Below are 23482 nucleotides of genomic sequence, written 5' to 3'. Positions count from 1 at the left end.
CCTAATCTAACTCTCGATCATCACTGCCTTGTACTCTTGACGTAATCTGGAACTTCTTTCCTTGGGTAGGACTGGACTCCTTAACCACGTGGTAGATCTCTGGAGGCAAACACTTGTCACTTCTCGTTGGACTTTCGCAGCAGGATCTTACGGAGGGTCTTTGTTTTGCAGAAATATTGTCGTGCTTCATCCATTCCCCATAGACCTCTTAAGTTTTGATGCCCACATCATCTATGTTTGAGGTAACCATTGTGTCATGATCTGTGTTGATTTTCTCGTCTTCAGTTTAATTGGTCCCCCCCAGATGGCTTTGTGGTGACATAAACGCTTCTCTAACACTGATTTCATCAGCCTCATTAAATCCTGCGTTTGGCACTTTGGAATGGGCCTGTCTGGTATTTGTTTGTGTGGTGGTAGCCACCCACCATCGGCAGAGACCGACAAAGGCCTTTGACGCGATGGGTTGGGTCAGGCAGAGGCTGGGGTTAAACCGGAAGGACGTATGAGTGACAGGTGAAGGTCAAGTGTGGTCAGTTCATTAGAGACTATTTTTGTATCATGACTTTCGTTTCCCAGCACAATCTGTGAGAGCCAGAGAGTGAACATTCGCAGGAAGGACCTGCCCTTCTGACGCTTGGATGGTAACTGTGAGAGCACCTCGATTTTCACGTTGTCTTTTCTCCTTACCGTGAAAGGACCCTCTGCATAGCTGCGGTCTGGTCACGTGGGAGGGGAAGCCTGGGACAGAGTCGGGAGCTAATGAGTGGGAGTTACAGGGCCGTGGGTTTCTGTCGTCTAAGGATGAACTTTTTCTTATAACGAGTAGCGTTAAGCTGGATGGGCTGCCTTGGGCGGTAATGAGCTTTCTGTCACTGAAAGCATTAATGCTGGCACAAGATGACAGGGAGGCTGTAGGGACAGCTTCTGTGGGGGGTGGGGGTGGGGCTGGAGAAACCCTCCAAATCTGAGAGTCGGTGATTCTACGTCTCTTGTCCTATGTTACAAACTCCTGGGGACAGGGCTGGATTTTGCTCATCCCTGGAGGCCCCTGTCCCCTCGGGGATATGGCGATGACAGCCTGGCTGATGATGAATGAGTGAAGGCGGATCTGGCTCAGTGGATGAGCCACCGGGTGAAAGACCAGCTCTCTTCATCCACGTGGTCCTCGGGACCCACTCTGGAAGCCAGAGCCAAGGCTAAGCTTCCCCTCAGACCTTCCCTCGGGAGCCAGAGCAGGCGATGGGACCTGGGGAAGGAGGAGGAGGGGGGAGGCCCTGAGAAGAGGGGCTGCTGGGTAGCTCATAAAGGGCATTTTACATTTATTGAGCTCTTAGTGCAGGGACTCTCAACCTTGGCTGCACATTTAAGTCACCTGGGAGCTTTACAAAAAAGTGGTAACGTGCGTCTCTCCCCCAGGAGACTCTGATTTAATCGGTCTGCCGCGCTGAACATCGGGGAAGTTAAGGCTCCCCCGGAGATTCTAATGCACAGCCAAGGCTGAGAACCTCTGCCTCACTACGTGCCGGTGCTTTACATATTTTCTCATTTAATCCCCACAAGCTCACGGGTTAGACCACTGGCTCTCAGGGTGTGGTCCCTGAACCAGCAGTAACTGGAGAATTTGTGTTAGAAGCGCAGATGTTCAGGCCTCACTCCAAACTTAGGGAATGGGAAACTCTGAGGTTGAGGCCCAGCAGTGTGTTTTGACCAGCCCCCAGGCGGTTCTCATGCACGCCCAGGTTTGAGAACCACTGACTAAGGTACTAGTGGCCACCGCTCACAGATGAGGTGGAGGGGTTTACTTATCAGCCCAGGAATAGTACGTGCAGTCAACGCTGAGATGCACCATACTGCTTGTGGGGGGGTCTCAGGGGTCTCTTGCCGGCCCTTGGTTGACTCTTTCTCCTCTTTGCTTGGCAGGAAAATTTAGCTCCATCTGGAGCCCAGTCACTCTTGCTCTGGGGAAGCAAAGGGCAGAACACCCCAGGATTCGTTCTAAAACCGTTTTATTAGGTGCTTAAAATAGCTTCTGGCAGATGGCGTGTAGAATTGGGGACCGGAGCAGAGCTGCACAGCCCATTCAAAGTTGCGTGTGTGCCAGCACATGCACGCACACGTGTGCACACAGCTCTTTGCAGTAGGCTCGTATGATATTTGGGTGAATCTAATCTACCCAAGATTAGAGAAGGGAAGGGCTTCTGACTAGGTTTCCCATGGCACTTGGCTGAATCCTCTGCCCTCCCTGGGCACACGGGGGTCAGACAAGCGTTGTTGACTGGCTGAGGGAGCTCTACTGTGGCTCTCAGGGGTCGGGGACCCATGGAGATGATGTGGGGGAGTGCGGCAGAATTCCAGGAAGCTTGTAGGTTGTAGTGGGCTGAGAGTTTGAAGCTTGGATTGAAGGTTAAGAGCACACTTAGGAGCCCTTGCTTTGCAAATAAAAACACTGAGAACTCACTTCATTTTCCTTATTTTAAAGGAAATGTCTCTCTATGTAAAGCTGAATCCCATTTAGGTATAGAAATCATGGATGTTCATCAATCTAATCCTCCCTGACAGACCTTCAAATTGTCGGGGGTGGCTGTTTCCCTTGGCAACTCCCAAAGGTTAGTCTTGAATCCAGCAGCTGTGAGTGTGATTCTTAGAGCCACTAAGCAGTAGTTCTTGACCTTTCTGGGTTTTGGACCCATTTCAGAATCTTATTAAATCTAAAGGTGTCCTTTCTCCAGAAAATTTCACACACATGCACACAGAAAATTTTGACAGCGATTCACAGAGGTCCATGGACGCTCCATCTTTGAACCACTGGCTCTGGCGCAGGCCTTGGGGGAAATGGCCACTGTCTCCCAGTGATTCCCAGTACAGCCCTGCTCTGAGTCGGGACGCCTAGGTTTTGTTCCCTCCATCACTCCCTGTGAAATGAGTGGAGACAGTGGTATCGAGGCCATTAGGAGACAGGCGCCTAAACCAGATGACTCCGGGGCTGGTTTCAGCCACGAGAGTTGGGATGTTCCCAAGTGAGAGCCTTTGCGCTCAACAGCAAGGCTCATGCCCCTCAGCACAGCTCCCCGGCCTCACTCAGCGCCACCCCTGGGCATCCTGGGACCACTCTGCTCTTGCCGGCCACACCCAGCTCCTATAATCCTCATCACTGTAAGTGACACCGTCTCCTCTTTGTCCTCCGTTGTTAGCACCTGACCGTTTCTGTCCAGCGTTACACCCCTGAGAGGAGTGCACGCCATCTACTTCCTTGTTCCTTATGTGGAAGGTAGTGTGGTTAAGAGAATGGAGCACAGGAATTCAAAATGAGAAGACCTGGGTTCGAATTCCAACGCTACCCTTGTTGGTTGCGTGAACTTAGGTAAGTTATGTAAATTTTCCAAGCCTCAGGCTCCTTCCCTGTAAAATGGGGATATTACCTGTTCAGCCTGACTCACTGAGACAGTCCCAAGAGCAAATGAGAAGGTGGCCATCAGCAGTGAGCTTGGTAACGTGCCACGGCCCACCACATGTCACTCTCATGGTTGAGGTGCAGCCTGCGCCGTTCTTCCTTCCACACGGGCTGGCGGCCTGGCCCCTTTGATTTCTAAGGGTGGCAACTGGGAGATGAGGAACAGCTCTGCAGTGCTCCCTCGACCTACTGGTGTTCTCTTGTTGCAGAGGAAGCTGCCGTTTTCAAACAAAGACTCTTTTAGAGCTCGAAGACATCTAGTAGCAAGACACACCTGGTCTCTTTTTGTGAGCGGCGGTGCTGAAGGTGGGGCCGGGAAACCGGCCACTGGGAATTTCTACAACAGGCAGAGGGGCACTCTGGGTTCTTGGCTTGGGGCTGTGGAAAAAGGAACCCAGAGGAGCACAAGGATTTGGAGTCTGCAGTGGAGATGGGGGGCGGGTGACTGGTGCATGACTAACAGGGCCATGGAAGGCCAACTAGGCAGAACCAGCCTTGGGTGTGGGTACAAGGAGACGGCTCAGGAGGGTGCTGTGGTGTGAGAGTGGTCCAGACAAGGGGACCACAGGGCCACGTGGTCCAACTGATGCTATACAATCGGCACGGAAGCCAGGGGAAGCAGTGGCAGGGACTTCTGTCATCTAGGTACTTGCTTGGTGTGCAGCTCGGTTCAGCGTCGAGCCTCTGATGAACCCCCGACTTGCCCAACCGACATCGGAGCTCAGGAGCAAAGGAAGCCCAGTGGACTTAATTCTGACCCACAAGGGACTGCCTGGTGAGGGGAGTAATCAGAGCCTCCAGAGGAAGCCACTGTGGAATTTTAGAGTTGATGGGGTCCAGGCAATAAAAGGTTGAGGGTACGTAGCCAGACCTGCAAGAGAGTGTTTCAGAACTTCAGAGACAGGAATCACCAGCTGTGGTTCTCAAGAGAATGTAGTTCAAGAGGTTTCAAAATTGAAGTGCTGACAATAAAGTCGCAAATTATCCTGAATTTAAAAAAAAAAGAAAGAGGGCAGCCTCTCAAAATAAAAGTGGCCGCACAGGGAGCTCTGATGCACACAGATCTTAGAAGCTCCCGTGCTCTCGGAAAACTTCGGACACACTTTGAAATTATATAAATTTGAATACAGTAGAGTGGTTGAGCCCGTGGAATCAGACAGCACTTGAATTCTGATTCTGCCACCTACTAGCTGTGTGACCTTGGATAAATCATTTAACCTTTCTGAGCCCTAACATCTGAATGCGTAAAATGGGGATAACAGCCCTCACTTGATAAGGTAGCTGTGCATGAGACAAAACGGTGCCCGTGAAATCCCTGCACAGTGGCCAGCATGCAGTCAGTGCTCAATCCATGCTAGCCATTATCTCCAGTCTACAAAAAACAGGAGATGTTCTTAAACAAATGACAAGTGCAAAAGAATAGCGCAAATGGGTAAGAATCACACGGGGTAGGTTAAAGGACGGGTTGAGCTGACACTTGTGAAACCTCTGAGGAGCACGCAAGGGTGGTTCTGGTAAAATCACAAGGAAAGAACACGACATCACTCCTGGACAGGCAGTGTTAGTGGCTGACGGAAGAGCAGGACAGTGGCTTGCTCGTGTCACTGCCGTCTCCCCGGAGTGATGTGCGTTCGCAACAAGCACGATGAAGATGGGATTGAAGACCCATGAAGATCATTCCCCCCCACGCCGAATGAGCGTCAGTCTCGCTGCGGGATGCCTGTGGAGCTTACAGACGTGCTGGTGGAGCCTTGGTCTTCACAACCCACTTTGAAGAACCGGGGGGAAATGGAGGGGAGTCTCCAAGAGAGTTAATGTGGCTCCAAATTTCAAAAATAGGAGCCAGGATAGATTTAGAAAACACAGAAGTGCATTTAGCGTCCATCCCTAGCAAAGCTCCAGAGATTATTTAACTGAGGTTATGACTGCAATAGCCTCCGAACCGGCCGCTCCCTCCTGCCCTTGTGTACCCCCAAGCCCCTGCTCTGTCTCAGTCCAGCAACGAGGGATCCCCTTTAGTCAAATCATGCCATGTCTGCGCAGAACTCTCTGGTGGGCCCCCTTCTTACTGGAAGGAAAGGCCGAAGTCCTCACAGTGGCCTGCAAGGCCCAACCCGATCCTGGCTGCCTCTCTGGCCTCAGGTCTGGGTTACTCCTCCTCCTCCCTCTCGTGCTCCGGGCCCGCTAGCCTCCTTGCTCTTGGCCTTCACCCTTGCTGTGCTCTCTGCCTGATCACTCTTCCCCCAGATAACTGCTTGGCTCACTCCCCCAAGCTTTGCTCCCACGTCACCTTCTCAACAAGAACTTTCCTGAACATTCTATTTAAGTCCCCACTCCTTATCCTCTTCCCTGAATTTTTTTTCCTCCATAGTACATAGTACTCATTACCATTGAACAGATTATATATTTTTACTTATTTCTCCTGTTCATCAATTTTCTCCCCTTCCTAAAATGCAAGGTCCATAGGCTCAGGGATTTTTGTCTGTATCCCTCGCTCCTACATCAGAGGACCAGTGTCAGCTGGTGGGAAGGCTGGTGAGCCAGGGAACCGACCCCTGCCCACGTCTGCTCCACAACCCATCCCAGCCACGGTGAAGGCTTAGAAGGCAGGATGGAATTTGCCTGTGGCAGGCACTAGGGAGGGAAAATGAATACACTTAACAGGTGGACTAAGTTTTGAAATCATCTCAACAGATAGAAATGATAGGCCCTGGCCGGGCGCGGTGGCTCACGCCTGTAATCCTAGCACTCTGGGAGGCTAAGGAGGGAGGATAGTTTGAGCTCAGGAGTTCGAGACCAGCCTGAGCAAGAGCAAGACCCCATCTTTACTGAAAATTGAAAAATTATCTGGGTGCTGTGGCGAGCATCTATAGTCCCAGCTACTTGGGAGGCTGAGGCAGGAGGATCGCTTGAGCCCAGAAGCTATGATGACACCACTGTACTCTATTCGGAGCAACAGAGTGAGACTCTGTCTCACAAAAAAAAAAAAAAAAAAAAGAAAAGAAAAAAAGAAAGAAAGAAAAAGAAATGATAGGCCCTAAGTTACAGTTTAAAATTTAAACAGAAATAAGTATTATTTTCTACTTAGGATTAAAAGAAAAAAGCAATCTGAATGCAGAGAAGAGACCAGGCTTAACAGCTGTTTTGTGTGTTCTAAACCAGCATGTGTAGTTGCCCACACGCTTGGGCTGGTGTGAAAGCTGAGACTTCAGATGCCACCTTAGGCTGTGTTAATAGCTACATGGAGCTGTGACGAGGGGAGGCGACGGTCTCACTGTCCTTCCCCTGGCTGGAAACTCCCCTGAGCCACGTGTCGGCTCTGTGCCTGGGAGAGGCTGCGTATGCTCCATTGCTCGGCTTCCAGCTATTCCCGGACACAGCAACCTACAAAGTGCCTTTTCTCCCCCTCCCCAACTGGCTCTGTCCCTGCAGTGTCACCTGTCTTTGCAGGAGAAAAGACATCATGAGCCACCTTCCTTTCCCTACCCCATCTAACTTCTCCAGTGTAGCTAAAGGGTTCAGGACCTGGGAATTCAGTTGAAAGACAGATTAAATCCCCATCACTGACCTTTGCCCCCAGAAGAAGGGATTCACGTTCAAGGGCTCAAGCAGCTGTGAGCCTCACAGCAGCTGAGATGCAGCAGCGCATCAGGAACCAGGGAGCCTGGGAGCCAGAGCTGCGTCCTCAGGGCTGCGTGATTTCTCCCCTTCCCCAGGGGCTCGCAGCTTCCAGTGGTTCTCTCGGTTTCCTGTATGTAACCGAGGAGTCAGAGGGAAATGGAGGCAGCAAAGAGATCCGAGGCAGCAAATGGTCCCACAGAGCTGGGAACTCTCTTTCCAACTGTGGCACATTTACAAGTCTTTTGGCTGCTACTGACTGAGCACGGGGCTCTCTGGGAAGTTCTGGGGTGGCAGTGGAGGTGGCGATGGGAGAGCGTCACAGGGCTCTGGGTGCTTACGTAAGGGACAGCACCTTGCTTCTCCGTGTCATGGGGGCCAGCCGAGAACGGCAGCCACTGCAGACCTTCTGAGCGGAAAGGCCAGGTGACTCCAGTTTTCCACGATCAGCACAGGCCCTGTCCCGCCTCTCCCCACCGCAGAGCTTCCGGATCACGGGGGTCGGAGGACAGGCTAAACCACAGCGGGCCAAATGCGGGCCATTGGCAAGGCCGCCTAGAGCATGGCTGTGGCGACCCCAAAGCTCATCGGGCAAGAACCCTGTGGGATGTTGGGGTGTCTAGCTGGGCGCCGCAGGAAAAGAGGAGCACGTGTGTGGGTGTAGGAAGCATCTCTGCCTTCCCCTCCCCAAGCTCACGGCCCTGGGGAAAAGCACTTGTGCGAGCAGCTGCTGATCTCAGGGCAGTGGGTCACTGAAATGGGGGCTGAGCAACCCACCAGGAGAGTGGGGAGCAGCAGAGGGACCATCCCCCAGTCCCATCCCAACTCTCCTCTGGAGCCGTACCCTACATTGCCGTCTGTAAGAAAGCTGAGGCCTGGGGCAGGAGTGAGACGTCCTAGCCACAGGCCTCCGCCCAGTGGTTCTCAGTGTTGTCAGAGTCACCTGGAAACTTGTTAGAGACGCCAGTTCTCGGCCCGCCCAGCTCTAGCAGATCAGAAGCTCGGGGATGAGCCCAGCCATCTGTGCTTAACGAGCCCTCCGGGTGATTCCGCCTGAAGTGTGCGAGTCCTGCCCCAGGGGAAGGCGGCTTCTCCGCTAGCCCTTTGCTGAGGGTGTTCCGAGAGCCCTGCTCCCTGTGCGCTTCCTGAGAGAGCGGCGCTGCCCTCTGGCTTTGGGCGAGTGTTCTCTTTCTAGGTCTGGGGGGCCTGGGCTGTCACCGGTCTGGCTTCCACCTGTGTATATACATTGGCAGCCTTGATGGCGTCTTCGGCTCTGCCTCCAACAAGTCTGCCAAACGTGTTCTGTAACACGGGGGACCCTCGGGCTCGTGTGCTGCTTTCTGTCGGTCTCAGGAAACCCGTGCTTTTCTCCAGCCCATCTCAGGAACACAGCGCTGTCGCCTGGCAGCCTCTGGCTCCGGTGCCACCCCCTAGTTGGCCCACAGCCGCCCCCTGCCCTCAGCTCTGACGGCTCCCCAGCAGATGTTCCTCTCCACATCACACGCCGCAAGAGCAAGCCGGCTCATTGCAAATTATACTAAAATGGAACAGGAAGATAAACGCAGCAATTTCCTTATCCCACAGCCCTCCCCTCCCCAAAGCCTCTATCGCCCCTGCCCCATCGAGCCAAAGTTCTTGCTGTCTTGGTGATTTGCAATTCTCTGCATGACTCTGCCTCTTGGGTTTGTTTAATTAGAAATAGGCCGGGAAGTGCTTCCTATGCTCTGGCATGTTAATTGCTTATCAGAGAAGGAGAAGGGGCGACAAGGCTTGCTGATGGAAATTTCCGTTCTCCCTCCATCTCTGCCTGCGTCTCCATTGTTCTTGCCCACCACTGCCCTGGCCTCCTGCTCTGCCTCCCTCCCGCTTGCCCTGGCCACCGTCAGCCTCCCTCTCTCCCCGGCTCTCCTCTCTGGGGACCGAGAGCAGGGCCAGAGGCTAGAATCCAAGCCAAAAAGGAAAAACTGTCCCCTCTTTCGCCCAGGTCCCCGTTCCCCCTCTTACAGTACCCCAGCCACCCCACCCCCTCCAGGCTTTGAAGAGAAGCCAGAGCAGAGAGCTCGTCAGTGAGATGCAGGATTCGGAGGATTATTTTCCTTTCATTTCCTTTCCCCCGTAGTATTATTATTATTATTTATTTTTATTTTTTACAAAACAGGAGAAAAGAGTGAATTGGGTTGGGGGAGGTGACACATTTCTCCACAAAGGTACAAAATCGCCTATAGAAAGTCCACTTCAGAGTGCCGAGCCGGGCTGCCGAGATGAGGCGTTCCTGGGCATCCCTCTCCCCAAACGTCCGTCAGCTGTGGCTGGGGGTCACTCCCCCGTGGAGGGCGGTCCCCGAGATGGAAGGGAGAGGCCTCCTTCCGCCCTTGCCCAGGAGAGGAAAGAGCAGGCAACTGGGACTGTACAAAGAAAGAGAAGAAGCGAGGCTGCATCCTGCGCCAGGGCCTGGGGACACCGTGGGGGACAGGGGGGGACAGCCAAGCCAGGCCCAGGAGCCTCTGGGCAGGTCGATAATGGGAGGGTGGGAGGCTCTCACCAGAGTCCTTCCTGTTCCTTGTCGACATTCCTCAGAACGGCAGCAGAGCAGCCCAGAAGGTAAGGGCAACTTCATGGAGGCCACAGGAGCGCCCCTGGGGGCCACAAAGCCCCGTCTGTCTTGGTCCAGCTGCCAGGCCTCCAGCGCGTGGTCCATGTCACTTTCCTGGCAGGGTGTCTGGCCCAGATTGCTTCCCTTTGGGTAAAAAGTAGTCCTAGTTACTTCTCTACTGCTGAGAACTGGCTGAGCTTCAGGAGCTGTGAGACAGTGGTGGTGACGGTGCCTCCCCTTCCGAGGATCTGGACAGCTTCTTCCCTGGATTCCAGGGCAGGACAAGGGGCGCAGATACCACCCGGACAGAGGGGGCGCTCCAGCCCCAGAAAGCCCAGGCTGGAAGGAGAGGGCGCCCCCCCACCCCCTGCCTGGGCTGGCCCGTGCCAAGGTGGGCCACTAGCCCAGCTGCCAGCAGGAGGACAGCGAGAGCCAGGATGGCGATGAGCCCAGGCCGGTCCCCTAGGGCTCTGTGGCAAGGAGTGGCCTCTTTAGTCCTGGCCCATACACAAGCCAACTGGGTATGGGCATCAGCAAAGGCCACTTGCAGGCAGGCCCAGTACTCCGTGGCCTGAAGGAGGCGGGTGATGTTGTAGCTGTGCGTGCCGCGGGGCAGGCGGGCCAGGGCCGTGGCCCCGTGGCCCCGGAGGGAGGAGGCGCTGGACCAGGTGAGGTTGGTGGACACCGTGTTGGGTGGGGGCACCCAAGATAGCAGGATGTGATAGGGGTGGGTCTCCTGTACCCGGAGCTCCAGACCCCGTCCCTCGTCCCTGCCTGGCTGGAGGAGGGCACGGCCAACAACCACACTGACCGTCTTAGTGTCTGCCCCCACCAGGTTCTGGGCCACACAGGTGTACAGTCCTGCTTCTTCCGCTGTCACCCTCCGCAGCTCCAGGGTCCCCTCAGGGTACACCCGGTACCTCCTGCCCGCATGGGCAGGCGTCAGTCGAAGCCCGGCTGGACTGACCCAGTAGATCTCGGGTTCCGGTTCGGCCAGCGCCCGGCAGTGCAGCACCGTGCTCTCTCCGCTGGCCACCTGGAGGCTGGGGGGGAAGCTGCGGGGGGAGATGAGGGGCAGGCAGTGGTCCGTCATCTCCCGGAAGGGCACCTCGCGGACCGGGCGGCGCTGGAGGTCAGGCGGCTCTGCGCACAGGGTGGACTGTGGCTCGATGAAGCGGACACGGGTGCCCGTGGCATTGGCCCAGCGGATGACACAATCACAGCGGATGGGGTTGCCGTGGAGACCCACCTCCTGCAGGTTGGGCAGGGACTCCACCGTCTGCTGGTGCAAGGCACTGAGAGCGTTGTTGTTGAGCATGAGGGTCTCCATCTGGGGCAGGTGGTGGAAGGCGCGGGGGTGGATGAAGGACAGCCGCGGGTTGTTGGTGATGTCCAGCTTGGTCAGCTCGGGGAGGTTAACCAGGGCGAACTTGTCGATGGAGACCAGCTCCTCCATGTTGTTCAGCCCCAGCTCCTTGAGGTGCAGCATGTTGGCAAAGTCCCCCGGCCCTACCCGCTGGAGTGGGTTCTTGTTCAGGTCTAGGAACTTGAGCCCGGGCACCTGCTCCAGTGCCCGCCTGGGCACCCGGGCCAGCTGGTTGTCGTAGAAGGAGAGGCTCTCCAGGCTTTGCAGCCCCTCCAGGGCGTAGTCGGAGATCTCCCGCAGGTGCATGCCTGCGAGCACCAGGCTGCGCAGGTTGGCCAGGGGCCGGAAGTTCATGTCCAGGATGGCGTCCACCTTGTTGCCGCCAATCATGAGGATCTCCAGGCTGGGCAGCATCTCGAACCAGCGGCTGTCAATGGCCCTCAGCAGGTTGGAGTTGAGGTGCAGCCGCAGCAGGTTGCTGAGGCCCGCGAAGGCCCTGGGGGCGATGCGGTAGAGCTGGTTGTGGTTGAGATAGAGCTCCTGCAGGCCGGCCAGCCCCGCAAAGCTGTGGTCCTCCAGCCGGGTCAGCTGGTTCTCCTCCAGGTGCAGGCTCAGCAGCTGGGGCAGGGCATGGAAATCACAGTCGCGGGCATCCGAAAAGCTGTTCTGGGACAGGTCCAGCTCTGTGAGGTTGGCCAGGTAGCCGAGCTCACTCTGGTCCACACGGACGATGCTGTTGCTCTGCAGCAGCAGGGTCTGCGTGCCTGCGGGGAGCGCCGGGGGCACCGCCGTCAGGAACAGGTCGTTGCAGTCCACGGTGGTGGCCTCACGGTAGGATGAGCGGGGCGTGTACCAGGGCCGGATCTGGCAGGCACACTGAGGGGGGCAGGGCACGTGCCAGGGTACCACAGGCACAGCGGCGGTGGCACCAGCCACCCACACTAGCAAGAGAGGGGCCGCCAGGAGCCTCATGGTGGAGCGGCAGGGCAGGGGACCATCCACAGGAAGAGTCCGGAGTCCCGCTCTGCGTGCTTTGCAGGCCGAGCGTCAGCAGCCCTGCCAGGGCCTGGGGAGCCGCCCTCGCAGGACAGTCATTCTACACGGAGACGGTGCAGCATCACTTCCGGCCCTCTCCGGTGCAGCTCCTCATCCTCACCCAGCGGGGCGGGGCCTGCTCACGCATGGCCACGCCTGTCAGGGGCAGCCCTGGAAGTAGAGGAGGCAGAGGTAAGGAGGCGGCCGGAAGCAGGATCTACTCCCTCCTCCCGGGCATTTTGACTCAGGGAGCCAAGGGAGCTGCAGAAGGCATGGCCAGGGCCGGAGCCAGCGCTCTTGGGTTGTGTCCTGCAGTCCTTAGGGCTTTAGTGTCCTTTCCTATGACCTGCTTGTGGAGTGAGTGACCCGGAGTCTTCATGGAAGGAAAGTGTGTGTGCACATGTACACGTGCATGTGTGTGCCTGGGACAGAAGGAGAGGGGATGGGCTGGAATTATTGTCACCTTCAGAGTCCTGAGCCCAGAGGGATGTGGAATAGGTTCTCTAACCTTTCTCATCTCTTTCCTCCCTCCCTCGTTGACTCACTTGGGTAAATGGAAGATAAAATGATAGTTTTCAGAAATTCCCCTGGCGGTGTAGGCAGGAGGTGGGTAGGGGGTGCTGGAAACAAGTGCAGCTTCTAAAATCTGGGGTGGGCTCCCCAGGACTCCTAGAGGTTGACAGACAGTGGACCTGACCCCATATCCAGGCAGGCTGGGGGAGGTGGGGTGGTCCTGTGCCTAGGCTCTCCTGGGTGGGGGTACTGCTTTGGTTTTTGTCCACTTCCCCACCCTGGAGGCAGGGGCTCTCCCCTTCCCAACAGCATGGTGGAGCTGCCCAGGAGGAGGTAGTGGGGTTAAAAAGCCTGGGTCTGAGCTCCTCAGCCCTGCAGGTAAGACCTTCTATGACCTGGCCTGGCCCCTTCACCTGGCTTCTCTTGCTGCCACCCCACTTATCCGCTGTGCACAAACGTCTCGGGTTGAAGTTACCCTGACATGCCACCCCTTCCCATGGCTCCTCCTCAATGTCCCTCAGACACCTTCTACTTGTTCTTCAAGACTCAGGTTCAGTCACCTTCTGCAGAAGGCTTCTCCAAAACCTCTCCACCCCTGGCAGGCCAAGGGGCTGGCTTTGTGCTCTTACAGTGCTCATGCTTCCTTCTGTCATGGTCCTGACCACATCACGTGGAAAGTTCTCTCCAGCTAGAGACCTGTCTTGCTCACTGTTGTGCCCGTAGCACGGGATGGTGCCCAGTGGGTGTTTATTGCATAAATAAATCTCTGTGGCTCCAGGGCCCCTTCCAATCTAGAATCCAAGCCACTGCCATTTCCTCCGTCCTGGGTGTGGGTAACCAATCCAGCTTCTCTCTCGGGTCCCAGGGCCAGGCTGCACTGACCTGGAGGCAAGTCCAGCCTTGGCCTAGAACCAGAGATGGAAACAAAAGGTGACCAGACTCTGCATTCCCTCCTTGAGTCTGGTCGGACTTCGGAGTGGAGGGCTGATTCCAGGTAGATTTTTTTGCTGCTGGTGTCAGGGGAGCGTGCAAACACTTACTGAGCACCTACCATTGTCCAGGACTCTTCAAAGACTCTGGATGTCTTATTTCATTTAACGTTCATAACAGGTCTATGAGATAAGCATTAATACCCCCAATTTGCAGATGAAGAAACTGAGGTCCAGCAGAGCTTAAAGAACTTGGCTGAAGTCACATAGCTGCAAGATACAAGAATCAACCCAAGTCCAGAGGTTGTGCTGTCTATACCTCACAGCTCTGCCCCTACGTCTGGCCCGGGCCTGCCCCTTGGGCCCCTGGTAGGTCTGGGGTGCATGGGATGCAGCAGCAGCAGGCTGGGTGCCCATTCTTATGCCGGGGGGTGATGACTCCTTACCAGGCAGCTGCAGAAAGCTCAGGCTGTGTTTCCTACAACCCTCCAGAGGGGCTCTGCCCGCCTCATCCCACTTCCAGGACCCTGGGGCCGGGGAGGGGAGCAGTTGCAGGCAGGGTACCCTTCCCTGAGCAGGAGAGCCTGCCTGTTTACATTTGACTACTTCCCACTTTCCCCTGCAGCTATTTCTGAAGGTGGGAAAAACAACTGTGACTTAAAAGGCACAGAGGTTTTGCGTAGGGGTGTCAGTGTGTGCACTGACTACCTACAACTCAGGGTAAACAAACACACGTGCACACATGCATGGACGCCTGCACGTGTGTGCAAGGGGAGGCCCGGGGAACCCAGCCCCCTGAGCCAGTGAGCGGGGGTCAGACAGAGGGGAGGGAATTTTGTGGTGTTCTACGGGGTGGAGAGGAAGCGGGAACAATCTGAGTGCCAGGAGGTCCCTGTCATGGAACTGGATCTAAGGCCGGTGGTCCTGCCACACCTACATGCCAGAGATCCTGCCCGCCTAGACCTGGTGTGACAGAAGAGACCCACCAACAAATAGATCAGGACCCCACAACTTGCCCTGCCGCTCACCACCAGAGCACCCTGGGCAAAGTGACTTGACTTCTCTGAGCACCTGCTTCCTTCTGTATAAAATGAGACTGTCATTAGAATTAAACAAGTTGAGTGTGTTGCATACAGAAAGAGCTAGATAAATGTTAGCTCCCTTCCGGCTCTTGCCATCTTTCAGGGTTGGGAGGCCCTCCAGCTATAGGACTTCTTAGGGGACAGTAGAAGTGGGATCCTAGGGCTCAACAACCTCCCTTCAATTTACCCCGTGGGCCCAGCACTGCCCCAAGGTAGGGTGGGGAACTGTGGGCAGAAATAGATAACACGGTCACACCTGTAGCAGTGCCACTCTGGTTGGGTAGGCAGGGCCAAAAGTGCTAACCAATTAGGGGAGCCCAGGACAGTTCGCAAGTGGAGGAAGAGAGAGGTGAGGGCTGCAGGAGGCGGAGAGGGGTCTTCAGCTAGGCCCAGCAACTCGCAGACCTTTAGACCCTACCTGAGCCCCCTGCTTCCCTCTCCTCCACCAACACCTTTGTTCTAAGCACTGAGTCAGTGCTCAACTGCACTGAGGGGATCAGGGGGCCGTTTAAAACTTGATTGAAAACCTCCAGGGACCCCTTCCCCTCTACCCCAGGCAGTTCCCTCCTTGTTGCCTCCCCTGGCAGGGCTGGGTGGATGAGGCAGAGCCGGAGGCTCCTGGACTGGGAGCCCAGGGCGGGGCCTTAGGATCCAGAGAGAGGCAGTAGCTTGATGACTCATGTTTGCGTAGCACCTCTGACCCCAAGGCTTGGCAAGAGCCCAGACAAATCCTCCCCCTCACTGCTGAGCACACAGCCCCTTCCAGGATGGAGCTCAGAGCTGCCCACTCACCTGCCAGCACCATTTAAGGCTGCCTTGCACATGGCCCACTCGCGCAGGCTGATTAGCAATTTCTACCGGGGAGCTGCAGAGAAAGCTAATTGTCTTTCATCTACAAGCTCCAGGGGTGATCGGGAGTTCAGACTACCACATGTACATTTTCCCCAACTGGATTTCAAGCTCCTTGCATCAGGGACCTTGACTTGCATGCTTTGTGTGTCCCCAGAGCCCCAAGTGTAGGATTGAGCATGTAGAGGGTACCTGCAGGGGGATGTAAACAGTGGACGGTGTAGAGCACATGCACGTTACATTTAATCCCATCAGCCCTCTGTGTAGGCAAAGAAGGGATTGTTTAGTCTCATTTTGCCAGGGAGGAAACTGAGGGTCAGAAAAGTTAAGTGACTTGTCAGAGGTTGCACAGCTTCTCCGTGGTGGGGCCAGGATTCAAACCCAGCGAACCAATGCCGATCAATGCCTGCTTTACAGGAGCAGAGGGCAGGGCTGGCACAGAGTGGTGGCCCCGGTTGCAAATCCCTTCAGCGATGAACCTGAAGAACCAGAGATGAACCTCAGCTCCTCCCCACTGCCTGCCGTCTGCTGGGCCCCTCAGCCCCTGTTTCTTGACTCCTGCCTAGAGCGACTCATTTGGGGGACAGTGTGGGGAAGGACACTGTTCCTCTGTGAGTGTGGCTGGGCCTGGAACCACAGGGACAAACAGAGCCAGCTGCTGCACACAGACCTCAGCCTGTCTTCTGACTAGGGGCTGGGGACTGCCCCCTTTTTTGTGCAGTGACTCCTGGCCAGCCGTAGGCTTCGGGGATGGGAGACAGAAAGCCCTGGAGGATTGGTTGCCCACTCCAAGGGCGAGTTTTTCTCTTGGAAGGGCTGGCTCTGCAAGCCCCGTCTGACCTCCCTCTCCAGGCTGCTCCTCTGGATTCAGCAGAAAGTGTGGCGTTGATCCCCGACACCCCCTGGAAATCTAAGGCCTCTGGCAAAGCTCTCAAGGAAGGGGCTTGGAGATGCTGTCCTCAGGAGCTGGAGCTGTTCTCTCCCTTCTCTCCTTCTCCGGCCCTGCCCTCAGCACAGCCCCTGGAATAGGTGGGTGCAGAGTCTCCCCCTTCCCTTACCCTCCCCTCTCTCCCTGGTGCCTCCCACCCCGCCCCCAGGAGCCTAGGGTCTGGAGGGAGGATGGCAGGCGGTGATCGATTGCCTGGCCTTGGCCGCGTCAGTGCCAGGTCCCCCCGAGCTGCGGAGACAGATGGGCAGCACAATGGAGTGTGGCGTTGATAAACTCCGGCCTCCTCCCCGGCAGATCAGCGCTGGGTGGGAGGGACGCAGAGCAGGAGGAAGGCCAGCCTCCATCTGTACACCTGGCCTCCAGCTCCTCCCGGGAGGTGAGCGCGGCCCCTCGCCCCCTGCGTTCATTTAATCACACACAACCAGCACCTCGGGACTGGGGGAGGCCACAGCGTTTTTCTAGCCTTCCGGAGCCTGCATCCGTCAGTGGCTTACGGGGGCGGGGATCGCGGACGCTGGAGCACAAGGAACCTGGGCTTTGCCATCTCTGGCTCTGCCACTCACCGTGTGACCCTGGGCAACCTTCTGAACATCCGGGGCCCTCACCGAGGGAATGGGGACAAGGTCACGCGCTGCTGGGAGGAGTACTGTGCCCTCCACCCCCCAGCATGGGGCCTCTCGCTGCGTCTTAACACGCTCTTCTCATCTCTCACCTTTTGTGATACACTTTTACAAAACATTGTTGGGGTGTGACTTACGTTCAGGAGAGTAACACAGGGCACTGATCCCAACCCGGTGAATCTCTCCCTGGGTAGAGACCAGTACAACCACCACCCAGATCCAGCTGCAAATATGCCCAGCGCTCCAGAAGGTTCCCACGTGCCCTCCCCAGTCGTATCCAGCCTCAGTCCTGACTTCTCACCATCCGTCAGTTTCATCTTTGCAGCCCAGAATCCCCCTCTTTTTCCATCACAACTTGGGATGCGTCTTTGGAATTAGGTTGCTCTGGCAGGAGGGAACTTTCAATTCACTTAATTCGCCCTCCTGCTTCCAAGCGGGCTGTAGCTTCCCAGGCTCTCACGCCTACCCAGCGATCTCCAGGGAGAGAGACAGATTCCTCATTCTTGTTCCAGAGTTCCCATATCTAAAAGCTGCCCCACGCCTCAGCGCCCGGCGCTGGCCAGCACCCTCACGGCAGGGCCGGGAGTGCTGTGCTGCCGTGAGCTGGGAGGATGGCGGGTGACCTGCCGCCCGGTCACCCAGGTCTCCTCATCAGAGTTTGGGGTGCTAGGCAGGAAGACGAAGCAGGAAGGAGAGGACAGACCCGCGCTCCTAACCGCCCCTGGACCTCTCTACTTGCGGTCTCAGAGGCTCCTCATGTTCAAACCCTGCATCTCCTCCCACCAACCCTGCCTGTGCTTCAGAATTTCCACCTTCCTGATCTGCCCTCTCCCACCTCACACACACGCCCAAACCCTCACGCCACCTGCTCTTCCCAACTCCGCTCCTGACCCTTGCAGCAGCCGATCTGGGGCTCTCCCGCTCACCCCAGGCTGACCCCCTCATGCCCCGCTCCCGCTAAACCAGACTTGCTATTTCCCCGGCCCTCGAGCCTCTCACTGCACCCGCAATGTCCTTCCCCAGCCTCAACTGTCAATCTCCTCTTCGGCTACAAAAACCCATCCCAGATGCCACCTCCTCTGTGACGCCTTCCGTCAGAGAAGGGTGGTCACGCCCACAGCTGTCCCTGACACTCTCTGAACAGACCGTGGCAGCACCTCCCCAGCGTTACGCTGCGAGCCTGTCGTCCCAGGCTGTGAGCTCCGCCATGGAGGGGGTTGTGACGGATTTCTGTACCCGGAGCCTGGGACGGTGCACTCTCCTTGCAGGGGTGAGGGGTGCTCTGCGTGAACCGTGAATCACAGCCCATTAGTGAGTCACGAAAACCATTTAATGTGGGTCACAATCTGCATTTTAAAAAAGTGCAATAGAACAGAAATGTCAAAACGCATTGTATGTAGCTGATGAAGCATCGTTTGGGAAAGTTTTTTCCCTGTTTTACACACGTACAGGCGCGCGTGTACAAGGACACGACGCAGGCCACTTTTTGCCTTGGGCTGTAGCTTTAAAAGCTTGAAAAACACTATGCTGCTGAGAATCTCCTGGTAAGGCGAGTCCCTTCAATTCTAGCTGATGCTACTGGGCTGAGGGCAGCGAGCGAGGTCGCAGAGGGAGGATGTGGCATTCCTGAGGGCCTGCTGGCACCAGGACTTCTATGTGCCAGCCACGTCACGTGCTTCATCCGACCCTCCCCGAGACCCTGCGAGGGAGGTCCTTTTGAGGTGAGAAAACTAAGCCTAGCGAAGCGCCACAGCGAGCCGGGGCCCCAACCCACCTGCGTCTCATTCATCAGCCCTTGCTATTGCCACGATGCTGGGGCCGGAAGCTCACCTGACCTCCATGGGGGGCATGGTGGGGAGGGACTGGGGGAGGGGAGAGTGGGCAACCTGGGGGGCATCTCCTGGGTGCCGGGTGCCCACCCTTGCCCTCCCCTCCCTGGAATGAGAGGGGTCAGGGTTCCATAAAGACCCCTTGCTGGGTCTGGGGGGGAGGGCACTTCTCTGCAGGCAGAAATCTCTGCATTCCCAGGTGTCCTGGCCGGCCCAGGCGGAGGGCAGCAGAGCTCTGATGCCTGGAAGGGAGCCTGCCTCGTTATTTCTTCATTAGGAGGGGAGGGTGCCAGTACGTAGCACGCGCAGTCATTTCGGCCTGCGTTCACTGCACCAAGAAAGGCTGCAGGGGAGCCGAGCCAGCCTGCCGGGCACGGACAGCAGTGCCAGGCTGGGACCCACGGCCGCCCGCTGCCCGGGCTTCTGCCAACCCTCAGGGAAGCCTTCGCTGCACCCCTGCACCCCTCTTCCGGGCCCCTATGGTGCCCCAGCGTCCCTTGGTCACAGACTGGCTGGCTGTCTCCCCCGCCGGACTGTGTGCTCCTCAGGGGCAGGAGCCGTGCTCCAAGTTGCCAGTTCTTCCAACAGTCTGGCGCACAGTGGGAGCTCAGGGTATCTGGACAAGGAAGGACAGAGGAGGGGAGGGGAGGACAGAAAGGCGAGGAGGGAGGTGGGGGCAGTCTCAGAGCTCAGAAGCGCAGGTGCGTCACCCGTCTGGCAGGTGGGCAATGTCTGGGCTCAGACCCTCCTGCCTCCTTCCTGGCCAACGGGAAGGAGGCAAATATCACCCCCACTCCCCTTCCCTGGTTCTGGCCACTTCATGGCCACTTTAGCCCGTCCCAGGTCACTGGCCCCCGGGTGAAGGCACTTTTCTCTGATTTACGTTTTTGCCTCTGGATCTGCCGTGATCCTATGATGGTCTTGACCCTGCTGGAGCTCTCTCACCCACCCCCTGCCCCCCGGAAATGCTTCGGACTCCGCCAGCCTCTCTGCGCCCAGGCTGTGGTTACAGTGAAGGCTTTGGCGTCAGCGCTGCCCCGAGTCCTGCTGCTGCGTGGTCGTCAGCACCCCACACCGAGTCCTCGTCCGTGAGATGGGGCGAGCCCCGCCTGGTGGGGGAACCTGGGCAAGATGTCTGTAAAGTGCCCAGTGCTCAGTTTCTTTCCCTTTTTATCCACTTCGATTTGTTGGAGGTACATTTCTCTGGCTGGGCCACGCCCGGGCTTCTGGACCACCTTATCTGGGCACACGGTCTGTGAGGCGGAACCTCTCCCTCGCAGGCTGACACTCTCCCAATAGGAGCTGCCCTCTCCTTTGTCAACTAGAAGCACTTCCTGGGGTCTGCGGCAGGGCTGCTAGCTCTCCCCTTGAGGACAGCTCTAGGACTCAGTGCATTTATAGATCGCCCACGTCCGATACAGCTCTCGCCCGATACACTCAGCGCCAGCTCCCCCTGGCTTGGGTGAGCACCCGCTCCGTCTCCCCCTGTGTTCTCTGGAAGGCCGAGAGGGCTCCTTCCAGAGTGTTCCAAATGTCCCAGCTTGATGGCATCCCCCAGACATTCCACGTTGGCCACAGTCACAAGCCAGGTGGGCAGCAAGCCCAGCCGTGGACCCACGGGCTTCCCCAGCTGCCCTTCCTAGGGAAGGAGGGGTGGGTGCTGAGCAGACCCAACCAGTCTTTATAGGGCTCCCAACAGCAGCCACCCCCCAGGACACCCCGTTGGCCACAGTGGATCTCTGGGAGCTAGAGCCGAGGGCGGAGGGAAGCAGAGGGAAGACCTCAGAGAGGGGCAATGGTCCTCCCTGTCCCACGTCCTTGCACACACAGGGTCCTGGCCCAGAAGTCCCTTTCCTCACCTGCTTACCTAGGCAGTTCTTTCCATCTCTGAGGAATCAGTGCTTGCTGCACCTCCAAGAGGACTTTTCTGACCACGCTCGCTGCAGCTAGAGTTGACCGACCCCTGGCTCCTTCCTCCACCCTCAGCAACCCACACCCAGCGATGCTGTCTCCTTCCCCTCAGATCATGCCCTGCGCGGCTCCAGCGCCCCAGGCGCAGTCAGGGGAGCACTGACGGGGACTCCAGCACTGCTGGGAGGTGACAGGGTTCCCTCCCACAGCGTCACACTGCAGAGGGCAGGACCCTCAGGGCGGGGTGGGGGGAGGCTGGGCAGAGGGGCTGGGGCCCTGGCCCCAAGGAGAAAGGGGGCAGGGAGCATGGGGAGCAGACCAGCCAAACGCAGAGAAAGGCCAAGCCCCTTCCAGCGGAAAAGGAAAATGAAATCAGAATGAAAATTGATGAGGCGGAGAGAAAAGGAGACTCATTTCATCAGCAGGTTTGCCAGATGCAGCTCAGAGATAAATCACGCTGCGGAAGGAGCCGTGGTCTCAGCGCGGGCTGGCTGCCTTGTCCCTCTGTCAGCTGTCTCAGGCAGGCCGGAGATAAATGGCTGCAGCTGTGGCCCTGGTGGTGGGTTTTTCCGCCTAACTGCAGGAGAATGGCCTGTCCGTCCTCGCCACCTCCTCCAGCCCTGCCCTGGCCGTCCCCTCCCCGGCCCCGCAGCCTCTGCGCAACCTTCCAGCCCTCACCCAGCTTCTCCAAAGCCAGAAGAGGAAGCAGCGACGGTCAGGGTGTGGAGAGCTGTGGCCGTGGTCACAGCACAGGGCAGGGCTGGGCTCTCGTCCCAGCCTGGGGCCAGACTTTGGATTATGTCCTCTTCCTTCTCTAGGCCTTTGGGTTCCTCGTCTGTAAAATGAGGGAGGCTGGAGCAGCGGTTCTCAAACTGTCATTCCTGGACCAGCAGGGTCAGCGTCACCTGGACACTTGCTAGAAATACCGGTCCTTGGGCCATCCAAGACCTCCGGAATCAGAAACCCTGAGGGTGGGCCCTAGCCACCTGTGTCTGGACAAGCCCTCCAGGTGGTTCTGCTGCGCACTCCAGTTTGAGAATCACTGGGCTAGACCGTCTGTAGCATCCCTGCCAGCTGAGATCAGAATTCTGCCAACCAAGAACAGTGGCACCTAGAATGCTCAATTAAAAAAAATGTATATATATGTGATGAGCTATTTATACCCCCACAGATTAGACTCCTCTGTCCTGCTACAAGGAAACTCTTTTTTTTTTTTTTTTTTGTTGAGACAGAGTCTCACTATGTTGCCCAGGCTAGAGTGAGTGCCATGGCGTCAGCTTAGCTCACAGCAACCTCAGACTCCTCGGCTTAAGCGATCCTACTGCCTCAGCCTCCCAAGTAGCTGGGACTACAGGCATGCGCCACTTTGCCCGGCTAATTTTTTCTATATAGATTTTTAGTTGTCCATATAATGTCTTTCTATTTTTAGTAGAGACGGGGTCTCGCTCAGGCTGGTCTCGAACTCCTGACCTTGAGCAATCCACCCGCCTCGGCCTCCCAGAGTGCTAGGATTACAGGCGTGAGCCACCGCGCCCGGCCTACAAGGAAACTCTTATCCAATGAGCATTAATAGAGCCCTGACTGTATGCCAGGCACGGTACGTATGTGAGGGGCTGGGGCTACAAAGTTACGGGGAGTGGAGGGATTCACAGGTTAAAAAACAAAAGCAAACCAGTGCACTGGGCATGGTAACAGTTGTCACAGAGCAGGGGCAACAGGGCACAGTCCGGGAGAAAGAGCACGATTCTGTCGTGGGTAGAAGTTGGGCAAACATTCGGAGGACATTTACTAAACATTATTGAATTGTACACTAAAAATCGGTGAATTTGATGGTATGCAAATTGTACTTCAACAAAGCTGTTAAAGCAAAGTCACGGGGCGGGGGGCGGGGGGCGGGGGGCGGAGTGTTGCCAGAATCTGCCGGCCAGTAGATGCGCAGACGGTGGGAGACATTGTACACATACAGGGGACACCAGGAGCAAAGGTCCTGGGATTAAAACACATGAAATGAACTCCAGGCAGCAAGTGGCTCCCCTTGGGTCCCCAGAGCATGGGTGATGTGATGACGATGCTGGAGCCGCAGGCGGAGCCAGAGTGGTCTGGACACAACCTCTGCAGGCAAGGGCAGCCAACGGGGGCGAGGAAGGCAGTCACGACTACTGCCATCCGTAATAATAATCTATCAGGACCGGATGCAGCTTGTAGTTAAAATTCCTCTGCAGCCATGATCCTGTGTTGCTGTGGTCTGGATGTGTCCCCCAAATCCATGTGTTGGAAACTGGTTCCCCAATACAACAGTGCTGGGAGTTGGGGCCTTTGGGGAGATGTTTCAGTCATAAGGGGCTGGATGGACGCCATTATAAAAGGGCTTGACGGAGGGAGTTCGGTCCTTTTTTGCCCTTGCACCGTCTGCCACGTGAGGACACAGCATTCCTCATCTCTGGAGGACACAGCTTCAAGGCACCGTCCTGGAAGCAGAGAGCAGCGCTCACCAGATGCTGGCACCTTGATCTTGGACTTCCCAGCCTCCAGAACCGAGAGAAATGAATTCCTGTTCGCTGTAAATGACCCAGTCTGTGGTATTCTATTATAGCAGCAGGAATAGACTAAGACATGTGTGATTCTCACAGCAGCTCTGTGAAGTCAGGGGCACCATTACCCCCATTTTAGTGGGAAGGATATTAAGTGACTTGCCCAAGATCACACAGCAAACGAGTAACGGGGCCACTGCTAGGAG

General features: G+C 56.5%; 1 protein-coding gene across 2 annotated transcripts in view; it reads right to left on the bottom strand.

Moving 5' to 3' along the window:
- Positions 1-9157: 9157 nt before the first annotated feature.
- LRRN2 (leucine rich repeat neuronal 2) overlaps positions 9158-23482 on the bottom strand; it is a 60126-nt gene continuing 45801 nt past the window's right edge. Inside the window, exon 4 of one of the 2 annotated variants that reach the window (XM_069459328.1) lies at positions 9158-12234. In XM_069459328.1, coding sequence (XP_069315429.1) covers positions 9862-12000 — 2139 coding nt within the window. In that variant the 5' untranslated portion in view covers positions 12001-12234 and the 3' untranslated portion in view covers positions 9158-9861. The remainder of the gene's footprint in view (positions 12235-23482) is intronic. The other variant, XM_069459327.1, reaches the window with a different exon arrangement.

The sequence above is a fragment of the Eulemur rufifrons genome, chromosome 27 (genome assembly GCF_041146395.1).
Source record: "Eulemur rufifrons isolate Redbay chromosome 27, OSU_ERuf_1, whole genome shotgun sequence".
Lineage (NCBI taxonomy): Eukaryota > Metazoa > Chordata > Mammalia > Primates > Lemuridae > Eulemur > Eulemur rufifrons.
This window is presented reverse-complemented; position numbering and strand designations above follow the sequence as displayed.